This window comes from Sceloporus occidentalis, unplaced genomic scaffold (assembly GCF_023333645.1).
Source record: "Sceloporus occidentalis isolate IW3139 unplaced genomic scaffold, rSceOcc1.0.p SCAF_5, whole genome shotgun sequence".
Classification (NCBI taxonomy): domain Eukaryota; kingdom Metazoa; phylum Chordata; class Lepidosauria; order Squamata; family Phrynosomatidae; genus Sceloporus; species Sceloporus occidentalis.
In genome coordinates, this window is record NW_028316985.1 from 899936 (window position 1) to 913350 (window position 13415).

Below are 13415 nucleotides of genomic sequence, written 5' to 3' on the forward strand. Positions count from 1 at the left end.
TTGTTAGCCCTTACTGGATTGCTTCATGGGCATTAGGGGACTATACTGGAAAACCAAATATCCTCTTTGTTGTTGTTAAATGCCCTGGAGTCATCCCCGACTCATGGCGACCCTGCGGATAAGACGTTTCCAAGACTCTCTAGCCTCCACTGCTCTGCTTAAGCGTTGCAGATTCATGCCCATGACCACCTTAATAGAGTCCATCCATCTGGCCTTCCTCTCTTTCTGCAGTCTTCCACCTTTCCTTGGAGGTCTTTAAGCAGAGGCTGGATGGCCATCTGTCAATGGGGATGCTTTGATTGAGAGTTCCTGCATGGCAGAATAAAGGAGTTGGACTGGATCAGGGCCCTTGCGGTCTCTTCCAGGTCTACAATTCTATGATTCCTAGCATTATTGTCTTTCCTAATAATTCATGCTGAAGTAGCACAGCCTCAACTCAATCCTCGTGGCTTCTTCCAGGGAGATTTCCGTCTTGATCTGCTCAAGGACTCACTTGGTTGTCTTTTTGGCTGTCCAGGGCATCCTTGGTGCTCTTCACACCTCAAAAGAGTTGACTTTCCCTTTATCCACTTTCTTCTCTGTCCAGCTCTTGCATCCATCTGTTCATGGCAATAAGGAATGCAATGGCTTGGCATTCCTCACTTTTGCGCTCAGTTGTATATCTTTGTTTTTTAGGATCTTGTCTAGTTCTTTCATGACTGATCTTCCCGTTCCTTGTCTTCTTCTGATTTCTTGACTACATTCACCATTCTGATCTATGTTCGATCTGATTTTGTTTTTCAAAAGTTGTTCCAAAACCACACACACACACACACACACACACACAAGCCCAGCATCCTTCGGTGGAGGGGGGGGCAATTTTGTGTATTCAGCCCTCTCTGGGTCAATTTAGGCCTAGAAGGAGCCACTTTGCCCAAAGGAGGTCAAGGTCCAGACGGCTACCTGCTGGAGAAACTAAACTAGATTCATGAAATTAGTTGTTTGCTTTGAGGGAGATATTAGCAAAGAAGAGCATGCTATAAAAGTGTAACTACCATGCTTTAAGTACCGTGGCTCAATGCTACAGAATTATGGGATTTTTACTTTTCTGAGATATTTGGTTTTCTTCTTCAGAGTGTTCTGGTGCTACAACAAACTACAGATCCCAGGATTCTACAACTTGGAGCCATGAAGTTTGGGTCCAGGGTACTTGGAGGACCGCCCCGCACACTTAGGTCAGCCGAGAAGAATTTGTTGAGGATCCCGATGGCGAGATATGTGTCCACCTCGCAAAGGGCCTTTTCCATCTCGGCCCCTAGGATCTGGAACACTTTTCCCGATGAGCTCCGCTTCACCACCTCCCTGGATCTCTTTAAAAAGAGACTCAAGACCTTCTTGTTTCGGCAAGCCTTCCCAGATGCTCCTTGATATCATGTGACTCCCCTATATGTACTGTGTTATCGACAGCACTCAGCTGGCTTGGATTTGATGTAATGGTTTTAATTTGTATAATGTTAATGTTTTTATTGAAGTTTTATTTATATATTGCAATTTTTAGTCTGTATTTTGTATTTTGTTATTGCAATTTCTATCTGTACACCGCTTTGATCACTGCGGAAAAGCGGTTTATAAATAAAACTTATTATTATTATTATTATTATTATTATTATGGTAATCAAAGAAGTGTCAAAGTGTGTTACTTCTGCAGAGTGGCAGCAACCCTGGTGACCCCACGAACGAGGGACCCCAAGTCACTCTGCCAGCAACAGCCCTGCTCAGGTCTTGCAAACTCAGGGCAGTTGTGGTTTTCTCAAGGAACACAGACTCAAGGAAGGGACCATAAAGGCCATCGAGTGCAGCCTCCCATTGAATACACAGGATATACAACTACAACACTCCCGAAAGATGCCCATGACACTACGATTAACTGCCATGGCTCCATCCTATGGAACCCTGGGATTTGTAGTTTGTTGTAGCACCAGAGCTCTCTGACAGAGAAGGCTTAATATCTCACTACATGTTCCTGAAGCAGAGGAAGGATATGGGAGGGGGAATGGTCAACATAAAGAGCAAAATAATGTACACGTAATTAAGGGTTTTTTCTATTTTTTTATCATATGAAACTCAATAAAAATTTATACATACACACAAAAAAAGACTGTTTTGTATATTGCTCAATATCCTCTCCATCCCTAACTGCTGCTTTAGTGCTGCTGCTCCAAAGCATCCCCTCTCTGCCAGTCCAGAGGGTCCTTAGTATCCGCTGGGGTTTGGTTCCAGGAACCCCCATAGATACCAAAATCCATGGATGTTCAAGTCCCATGATATACAATGGGGCATTGTTGTTGCTGTTGTTATTGTTGTTATTATTATTATTACAGTGGGCCTTTGGTATTCTCTGGGTTTTGGTTCCAAGACCTCTGTGGATGCTCAAGTCCCATTATACACAATGGAGTTGTTGTTGTTGTTGATAATGTTGTTACAATGGGCCCTTGATATCTGCTTATCTGCTGGGGTTTGGCATGGATACCAAAATCTGTGGATGCTCAAGTCCCATTATATACACTAGGATATATTATTATTATTATTATTATTATTATTATTATTATTATTTACCACATTGGGCCTGTAGTATCTGCTGTGGACCTTCCATGGATACCAAAATCCATGGATGCTTAAATCCCATTAAGTACAACGGCACAGCGACACGGTGTCCCCTTACATAAATTGGCAAAATCAAAGTTTGCTTTTTGGAATTTATAGATTTTTGGAGTATTTTCAATCCATGGACGGTTGAATGATAAAAATAATAATAATCCATGGATGTAGCTGGCTTCCTTTCTCTTCCAAGGGATGCCCCATCTTGACCAGCTCTGGCTGCCCATCAGCAAAGCCCTTCCTGGGCAAAGGTCTCCTCACCTCCAGAGTCTGGATCATGGAAATTGGGGTCCAGGCCCTTCTCCAGCAACCGGCTGACCTTCTCCACATTCAGGGTCTGCACATACTCCATGAACTTCTTCAGATTCCCCTGCAGCCAGAAGAAGAAGAAGAAGAAAACATTCCCCGTTAAGAGCCTCAGAATACCACCAGCCTGCGGGAGTTTTAAAACCAGACTCATGATGCCACAGTCCGGGTGTCCAAGACGGCATTCGCACTGCAGGATTAACGCAGTTTGACACCACTTTAACTGTGCGCGTGTGCTGTGTGCCTCCAAGTCATTTCCCACTTGTGGTGACGACCCTATAATAGGGTTTTCTTGGCAAGGTTTGTTCAGAGGAGGTTTACCACATTGCCTTCCTGAGGCTGAGAGTGTGTGACTTCTTGCCCATGGTTCCCCAGTGGGTTTCACGGCCGAGCTGGGAATCAAACCTGCTATGGCTCAATGCTATTCAATTCTGCAATTTGTAGTTTTGTCAGATATTTAGCCTTCTCTTTTAAAGACAGTCTTGGTGTGACACCAAACTACAAATCCCAGGATTCCACCGCACTGAACCAGAAAAGTTAAAGCGGGGTCAAACTGCATTATTTCTGCAGTGCAGACGCAGCCCAGGACAGAGCCTGGAAATTTCAATGCTGATGCTAATGATTCTGCATGAAACTGTCACAGCCAGACAAATGTGCTAGGACTTAAAACATTAAGGAAAAGAAACATTTCCACGCACCGATTCCTTTCTCAATCAATCAATCAATCAATTAAATTTTTCAAAAATTAGCCAGTGGAAAATTAAAGCTGCAAGAACAGTTAATCTTTACTTTATAACAGGGGTGCGCAAAGAGAAGTGCGCTGGTCACATGTGAAATAGCGAAAACTGTCCCAGCCCTTTCCGCAGTTGCCCACTTCTGCTCTAGAATAACACTCTTGGCATTGAATTGCAGACACATCTTTAAACCACTTCTTGTTTTAAAGGATACCTATTAAGCAATATACAAGTTGAGCCTCCTTTATTCGAAATGCTTGGGACCAGAAGCGTTTGGGATTTTGGAGTCTTTGCATGTACATAATGAGATATCTTAGAGATGGGACCCAAGTCTAAACATTTATTTGTACCTTATACACACAGCCTGAAGTTTTAAAAAAAATTACATCATATTTTAAACCATGCTGTGCATGAAGCAAAGTTGGCGCAGACTGAACCATCAGAATGGTGCCACTGTCTCAGCCGCCCATCTGGACAATTTTGGGATATATTTTGGATTTCAGGATCCCAAATGAGGGATATTCGACCTGTATGTCTGTCCAATACATCATGCCATGCTTACAGTAAAATTTATTCAACCGGTGTGAAAACAATACAACAGTAACAACACATTTAGAGACACTAAAAGCAAATTAAACCATTTGACAAGTGAAAACAGAACTATTAAAACCAGTCAAAAGAGTATAAAGCAATTGGGTTCGCCATCTGATGGCTTTTTCCCTATTGAAGCATTGAAATTTGTGGATTCAGACCCTCCAACTCAGCAAATGAATAGACAGGGCCAGGGATGTTAACCCTCCATTATTTCATCCTCCCATGCAAGGAAGAACAATGGTAACAATGAGTTATCCTATGGAGAGTACAAATATTTTAGCTCTGTTTTCCTCCATGTGTTACCTGCCTGCCGGGTTCTCGGTGAAGGACCAGCCCAGGTTAGGTGGGCGGGGTGTGTGTGTGGCCTTGATACATAGGAACACCTTGTCTCTCACCAGGAACCACATCCGACAGACGTCCTATATTGAGTGTATTTACCTGACCCTGAAGGCTAGGGACAGTCTGGGGATTCTGTTGGTGTATCGGCCACCCCGTGCGCTAGCGGACTCCCTTAACGAGCTGACACAGCTGGTCGCTGAACTGATGCTGGAGACGCCCAGGCTACTTGTCCTGGGCGACTTCAACATCTCCCTCACGGCCAGCTATGTTCCACCCGGTGCAGCTCGCGAATTCATGGATACCATGGCGGCCATGGGCCTGTCCCAGCTGATTTTGGGTCCAACGCATTGTGCGGGTAATACTCTCGATTTGGTCTTTTGTTCGGATGCGGAAAATCCGTGGGCGGAAATAACTAACATTTCCCCCCTGTCATGGACGGATCATTTCCTGGTTGAGGCGAAAATCAAGGTCTCTACCCAGATCCCCCCCCTGGGGGTGGTGGACCTATTAGGATGGTCCACCCTCGAAGGCTGATGGAACCCAAAAGGTTCCAGGAAGCCCTAGAGGGATACATGGTTGGAAGTGACGGCGACTCTGTTGATGCCCTGACTGGTATCTGGAATACCGGTCTCTCGAGGGCTATACACAGTATCGCTCCCAAGCGCCCTCTCAGACCCGCTTCCAAACGTAAGCCCTGGTATACGGAAGATCTCCGGGCAAGGAAGCGGGAGCTGCGACAGCTAGAGCATCGCTGGCGGAAACACCTTCGCTTAGACGACAAGGCTCTCCTAGACCAACTGTTAGAGGACTATGGAGAGGTGATACGAGCAGCAAAGAACTCGTTCTATGGTGCTCGTGTCACGTCCGCGGAGTCGCGTCCAGCAGAGTTGTTCAGGGTGGTCAGGGAGCTAACGCAGCTCCCTCCTGCCCTGAACCAGATCCTTGAACCTTCTAAGGCCTGCTGTGACCAATTTAATAACTTCTTCGTGGATAAAACTTCTCGGATAAGCGAAGGTCTTAATGCCGACATTCAAGCAGAACCTAGGGTAGAGGCATCCAGAACCTCTGTGGACTCCATTAAACTGGATCAGTTTGAGTTGGTAAGTACCGATGATGTGGACAAGATCCTCGGAAGTGTTCGGAAGACAACCTGTTCTCTCGATCCCTGTCCCTCGTGGCTAGCAGCCCAGGGGGGACCGGCTGTGACCTCTCTGTTACGCCGGATTATTAATACATCCTTGAGGGATGGGCAATTTCCATCAGATCTTAAATTGGCCATTGTAAAACCTTTATTGAAAAAGCCCTCCCTCGACCCCCTGGTACATAATAATTACCGGCCAGTTTCACTGCTGCCATTTTTGGGGAAGGTGATCGAGAGGGCGGTTGCACTCCAGCTTCAGGCGGTCTTGGATGATACGGATTATCTGGACCCATTTCAAACTGGCTTTCGGGTGGGTTACGGGGTTGAGACGGCCATGGTCGCCTTGGTCGATGATCTCCGTCTGGGCATCGACAGGGGAAGCGTGTCCCTGCTGGTGCTCTTGGACATCTCAGCGGCTTTCGATACCATAGACCATGGTATCCTTCTGGAGCGCCTGGAAGAGGTGGGGATCGGGGGCACTGCGCTCCAGTGGTTCCGATCCTACCTCTCCGGGAGGTTCCAGATGGTGCAGCTGGGAGACGTGTGCTCCGACAAGAGGGCCCTTAAAACTGGGGTCCCTCAAGGAGCCATTCTGTCTCCCATGCTGTTTAACATTTACATGAAACCGCTGGGAGAGATCATCCGGAGACATGGGGCGCGGGGTTATCAGTACGCTGATGACACCCAAATAGTTTTCTCTATGTCTCCGACTGATGCAGTGACTGAGGATGGCGTCTCTCCTCTCGTGGCCTGTCTGGAGTCAGTAATGGGCTGGATGAGGGAAAACCGACTCAAGCTGAATCCAGAGAAAACGGAGGTACTCGTGATAGGTTCCCCTGGTCCAGGAATGGCGGTTGTTCCACCTGTCCTGAACGGGGTCACGCTCCCTGTGAAGGACTCCGTGCGCAGTCTGGGGGTGCTTCTTGACTCGTCCCTTCGCCTGACTGCTCAGGTGAATGCGACGGTCAAGAGCACCTGTCATCAGCTTCGGCTTATTCGCCAGCTGCGCCCATACCTGACCCAGAGGGACCTTGAAACTTTGGTACATGCTCTGGTAACCTCGAGACTGGACTTCTGCAATGTACTCTACATGGGGCAACCCTTATACCAAACCCGGAAGCTACAAATGGTGCAGAACATGGCAGCCAGGCTGGTCACTGGTACCTCCAGGGCCAGCCATATAACACCGGTATTAAAAGATCTCCATTGGCTGCCCATTCGCTTCCGGGCGCAATATAAGGTGTTGGTGATGACCTATAAAGCCCTAAATGGCTTGGGCCCAGGATACCTGAAGGACCGCCTCTCCCCATACATTCCGCCCCGCACCCTCAGAACATCTGGGCAGCAATTACTTAGGGTTCCTGGGGCGAGATATGTCTCCACTACTAGGAGGACATTCTCCATCGCCGCCCCGGCCCTTTGGAACACGCTGCCCAATTTAGACGGGACTTAAAGGCCTTCCTGTTTGGGATCGCATTCCCTGATTGAAGTCCTCTAGGCCTCCTCCCTCCACACTGGCAAGGGATTGGCTAATCCGGGGCTTTTCTGTCTTTGTTTTTATTGACTTATTGTATGGATTACTATGTATGTATTGTTTTTAATTTGTTGTAAACCGCCCTGATCTGATGGAAGGGCGGTATATAAATAAAAATTTTATTATTTATTATTATTATTACACAATTTCCTGAGACTACGCAAAACAGGTTGGAATCACACAAACAAACAAATAAATGTAGTCTACTTCCTCAGGTGGCATAAGCTTTTGTAAATGTGGTCTGCTTCCTGGGATGCACGCAGTGAACTGCGCATAAGCTTCCGTAGGCCAAGTGTACAAAAGCTTATGCTGGAGTTACCTTGGGGAAAGGATTCCTGTCCAGAGGCAGGAGGAACCCTCTTGGCCCTTTTCTAAGCACCCAGGCCTTGGGGAACCCATCCATCTGGCCTTTCTCCAGCCCTTGGCTGCTGAGAGCCTTTGCAACCAACGCTGGTGCCAGGCCAGCGTCCTCTGCCATAAATAAAAGCCGGGAGCGGGATGTGAGTGAAGGAGAGCGGCACCGCAGTGCGGGCAGCGCCAGGCCTCCGCTTGGTCCAGCTGCTGCCCTGGGAGGCTGAGGAGGAGGAGGAGGAGGAGGACCACTCCAGTCTCCAGAGCACCTTCTGTACAGAAACATTGCAGAGAAATACTCTTTTCTATCCAGGAAATGTTGTTTTCTGCACAAAAACACAACAGGCACCTTTTTTTTTTCTTTTGCAGAGGAAGCCCTAAATTGCAGATAGACTTTGCATGCTGTGAGGTTTTGAAAGACCTTCTTGCAGTGAGAAGAAGTTTGCTCAAATTAGGGTGCATCTACACTGCTGAAATAATGCAGCTTGACTCCACTTTAACTGCCATGGCCCCATGCTACAAAATCCTATGATTTTGACTTTCTGTAGAGCCAGTAGCCTTTGGCAGAGAAGGCTCAAGACTTTGCAAAACTTCAAACCCCAGGAGTCTGTAGGATGGAGCCGCAGCACTTAAAGTGGCGTCAAACTGCATTATTTCTACTACAGTGTAGTCACTGCTTCCTTTGAGAAGAAAATGAGTCTACTCCTAGTCTGGAGGCCAGTTTTCTGCTCCAGAATCACCAAAATAAATTGCACAAAAACAAAGCAAAACCCAGCAGCCTCCGCCACAAGGCTAGAAGACGCCTGAGCCATGATTCGATGATGATGATGATGATGATTTTAAGCTATGCCAGCGAGAGCGTCTTAAGGGCCTTGCAAGGAGGGCGTTCTCAACTTAGACCCACAGTTTCCACAGGTCCATCTGAGGACATGGCAGGCAGGGCTTCCCAATGGCTACTCCTGGCCTGTGGGACTCTCTCACACAAGAGGCTTGCCTGGCTCCCTCTGCTTTCTTTCAGTCAATAGACCTTTTTTATTGAGACAGGCCTAAATGGGTCTTTGAAAAGGAAGATCTTTTTACGGGGGTTCTGTACTTTCATCCTCGTCACTATGGTTTAGTGGTTCCCCAGCTTTGCTTCCCCAGGTGTTTTGGACTTCAACTCCCAGAAGCCAGCTTAGTCTACAGCCAGGGATTCTGGAAGCAGAGGTCCAAAACATCTGGAGGACTTCTGGGGTCCTCTAAATCTGGAGATTTGGGGAATCACTAGAAAGGCTTCTAAAACTATTTTAAATTAGCATTTTAATAGGCTTGCTTATTTAACATTTTTTAAACTTTTCAGTATCGATATTAGTCTTTTTAACTATACTTTGCTTCAATCTATGCCAGCCTCTTGGGGTTCTCCATGCCAGAAGCAATGAGGGACATTTCAGGGACGTTAAAGAAAGAAATAAGCCAGTCAGTCAGTCAATGGCCAAGCTGGATGGGTTGGACCTTGCGGGTCTTTGAGAAAGAGTTCATAAGAAGTGATGGGGCAGCTAAAAAGGCCAACATGATTCTAGGCTGCATCAACAGAAGTATAGTGTCTAGATCAAGGGAAGTAATAGTGCCACTCTATTCTGCTCTGGTCAGGCCTCACCTAGAATAGCCCTGTGCCCAGTTTTGGGCACCACAATTCAAAAAGGATGTTGAGAAACTGGAGCCATGTGTCCAAAGGAGGGCGACTAAAATGGTGAAGGGTCTGGAAACCATGAAGCCCTATGAGGAAGGACTTAGGGAGCTGGGGATGTTTAGGCTGGAGAAGAGAAGGTTAACAGGTGATATGATAGTCCTGTTTAAATACTTGAAGGGATGTCATATTGAGGAGGGAGCAAGCTTGTTTTCTGCTGCTCCAGAGAATAGGACACAATGGAGCAATGGATGGAAGCTCCAGGAAAAGAGGTTCCAGCTCCACATTGGGAAGAACTTCTTGACAGTAAGGGCTGTTCAACAGTTGAACACATTCCCTCTTAGTGTGTTGGAGTCTCCTTCCTTGGAGGTTTTTAAACAGAGGCTGAATGGTCATCTGTTGGGGATGCTTTGATTGAGAGTTCCTGCATGGCAGAATGGGGTTGGATTGGATGGCCCTTTTTGGGATCTCTCGCAACTCTATGACTCTTGTGATTCTATAGTGATTGAGTTCTGGGAAAACTGACTGCTGAGAGAAATCCCAGTTGGTGGTCTGGCTCTGTACCAGCTGCAAAACCCTGGTTGTCTACTTTGTGTTTATCAACACACCATCCACACTCTCTTGGCGTGCGCACTGCCTATCTCACAAGGGCAAAACCTGTGCATTCCTGGGTTGCACTTTTGCTTGCTTGTTCAGTCTGTCCGCATCCCATTTGTTCCACAGGATGGCAGCACATGGCCGCTTACCCTGGCCTCCGTCCTCCTCCTCCCTGGCAGCCTGCTCTGTGAAGGGCTTCATAGAATCCTAGCACCGGAAGAGCCCCCAAGGGCCACCCGGTCGAACCCGTTCGGGCATCAGGAAGGCACAGTCAAAGCCCTCCCTGTGCCAGATGCCCATCCAGCCTCTGTTTACAGAGGGCCTCCAAAGAAGGTTTCACTACCTCCTCTGCACATATACCCTGCACACTTTACCAGCCACAAGCAGCACCAAGAATTTACTGTATCCACCCAGGTGTAAGTCTATAAATTTTAGTCAAAAGATTAACCTCAAAAACCTGAGTCACGTATCTATGGGTCAATGAGAGTCCTGTACTTGAACTCTTGCAAAGAAAGAGTTCTGTCAGGTATGCTTTGATTGAGAGTTCCTGCATGGCAGGGGTTGGACTGGATGGCCCTTGGGGTCTCTTCCAGCTCTGTGATTCTATGGTTCTATGAAAGGAACCACTGTGCGACGTCGAAGGCTTTAATGACCAGCACCCATAGTGCTTTGTGAGGTTTTCTGGCTATATGGCCATGTTCTGGTGAAAGGCAAGAGTGTCTTCTGCCCTGGAAGCACTGACCCCTTTCCTCTCTCATCCGTCCAGCCTTTAAAGTTTAGGGGGAACACAAACATTTATGCCTGCTGGGATTTTAAAGTTCTTTGGCATCATTTTCCTTTGCTTCGTTCTTTCCGTCCTTTCCCTACATACCTTTAGCTTTTACCCTGGACGTATCCATGGGTCTTTTCAAACCCCATAGATTTTGGCCTCAACCTTATACATGAGGTTTCCCATATAGCTGAGTATATATGGGAAGTAGACTGAGGTCTAGGAAAGCTCATGCTGCCAATTTCTTTCTTTCTTTCAGTGAGTCTCGTAGGTGCTAGAAGATCTCTCTATGTACTGATTCTAGAGACTAACGCGGCTATATCTTTGAATTCTATATTTGGTATGTCCAAGTGGCTCGGGTTTCCTGTGGGTGAGGCAGGGACACATCACTTCTGAGCCTCTGAGTCCACTCTTTCTCATTTCCCTTCAATCTCAGGGACACCCCTCTGTCCCTCGGCAATCTGCAATGGGATGTTAGCTCCCACACTTTTGCTACACACCCTTCACTGCACTGCATTTGCACCACCGATCTGGCAGGTTTGGGGCACTATTACTGTGAACCGATTTAGCCATCGCAAACTCACAAAGCAGGAGGGGGGTATATCAAAGGGCATTTGGCCTATTCCATAAGACAAGATAATTCGTTTCAAACGGCTGCTGAGACAGATTTGCCGTGTGGAGACCCTATGAAAGAGAGACCTCCACATCTCCCAGTCATCGCTAGCTCTCCACAGGTCTTGCAAACCATGGCTTCTTTGACTGAGTCTGCATCTGCACGGCAGAAAAGCTTTAACTGCCATGGCTCCATGCTGTGGAATCCTGGGATTTGTAGTTTTGTGAGAAATAGTGCCCCAACAGATTATAAATCCCAGAAATCCCTATCACTGAGCCATGGCAGTTAACACAGAGTCAAAATGCATTACTTCTGCAGTGCAGAAGCAGCCTGCGTCTATCCACAATGCGGTCTTCCCTTTTCTAACTGCCTTCTGCTTTACCATGCATTATTGTTTTTATGGGTCCTGTCCTCTCATGGTACGTCCAAAGTATCTGATTAACTGTCCTCCATCACTACTTTTCAGATGAGTTGGTTCTCTTCCCGTCAGCTTTCTTCACTGTCCAGCTTTCTCAACCATCCACACAAATCAGAACTATGATGCCATGGACAACCCTAACTTTGGTATTCAACTGTGTCTTTACACTTGAAAGTGTGGTTTCAGCAGGACTCCTCTTTAACCCCACAGTACCCCACTTGGCTTGACTTCCCATGAGACCACAGAGGTATCCCCAGAGATCATGTAGTTCAATGGTTCCCAAACGTTGGTCCTCCAGATGCTTTGGACTTGGAGTCCCAGAATTCTTGACTGTTGGCCAAGCTGGCTGGGGCTTCTGGGAGCTGAAGTCCAAAACATCTGGAGGACCAAAGTTTGGGAATCACTGATCTAGTTCAACCCTCTTGCTAGTCCAGGAAATCCACAACTAAGGCATCCCCAAGAGGCGGCTGTCCAACCATGGCTTAAAAGTCCCAACAAAGTATTTCCAGTCCTGCCAAGGGCTTCAGCTTGATGGTCCTTGGGCTCCTTCTTCCAATTGTGTGATTCCATGGTTTTATGATCCAACAACCGCCGGGCTTTTTGGCAAGCAGTCAGTGCATTGACATGATCATCTTTTGCTTGGAACTCTTCCTGTGTCTGAAGTGGAATCTGAGAGCTTTGATTCCTCCCCAGCAGCCAAGAGTTGGTGGGAGGTGACCCCCCCCCCAAAAAAAAAAAACCCACTAGGCTGCATTGGACCTTGCATCCGGTGTACTGGATTCTGGACTCCATCCCACTGGGCTCCATGTCACATTCCTACATGCTTCCTGAGGCTTTGCACATTCTTTAACCTGTTTGGCCTCACTTGGTAAAGAAAACACACCACTGCATCCTCAGAATAAATACCATCTGCCCTACTCAAGTGACCGTTTCAATGCATCCTATCATCCTAGGCTTGCCAAATCACAAATGCAAAAAGAGAGTCTCAGTAGGTGTTCTTAGAAGAATCATAGAGTTGGAAGAGACCCCAAAGGGCCATCCAGCCCAACTCCCTTCAGCCATGCAGGAATACACCATCAAAGCTCTCTCTGTGACAGATGGACATCCAGCGTCTGTTTAGAAACAGCCTCCAAGGAAGGAGACTCCATCACCTGCCAAGGAAGCAACATATTCCTCTGTAGAACAGCCCTTACTGTCAGGAATGTTGAGCTGGAATCTCTTTTCCTGGAGCTTCCATCCATTGCTCTAGGTCCTATTCTCTGGAGCAGCAGAAAACAAGCTTCCTCCCTCCTCAATATGACATCCCTTCAAATACTTAAACAGGGCTCTCATATCACCTCTTAACCTTCTTTTCTCCAGGGTAAACATCCCCAGCTCCCTGAGTCTCTCCTCATAGGGCTTCATGGTTTCCAGACCCTTCACCATTTTCGTCACCCTCCTTTGGGCGTGCTCCAGTTTCTCAATATTCCTCTTGAATTGTGGTGCCCATAAATGCACAGATGAGGTTTGACCAAACCAGAATAGAGTGCTACAGGTACTATTATTTCCCACAATCTAGACACTATACTCCTATTGATGCAGCACTTAAAAGTGGTGTCAAACTGCATTATTTCTAGATGCACCCTAAATACCTCCAGGGCTGTCACAGAGAGGAGTGGGCAGCCCTCTTCTCTGCTGCCCCAGAAGGCAGGACCAGGTCTAATGGGTTTGTTTGCT

The 13415-nt window shown here is 47.1% G+C and overlaps 1 protein-coding gene across 1 annotated transcript in view; it reads right to left on the reverse strand.

The window, feature by feature from the left end:
• LOC149311503 (SH3 and multiple ankyrin repeat domains protein 3-like) overlaps positions 1-13415 on the reverse strand; it is a 425035-nt gene that overhangs the window by 275481 nt on the left and 136139 nt on the right. Inside the window, exon 5 of the mRNA XM_089526562.1 lies at positions 2899-3007. Within this exon, the coding sequence (XP_089382688.1) occupies positions 2899-3007 (109 nt within the window). The remainder of the gene's footprint in view (positions 1-2898; positions 3008-13415) is intronic.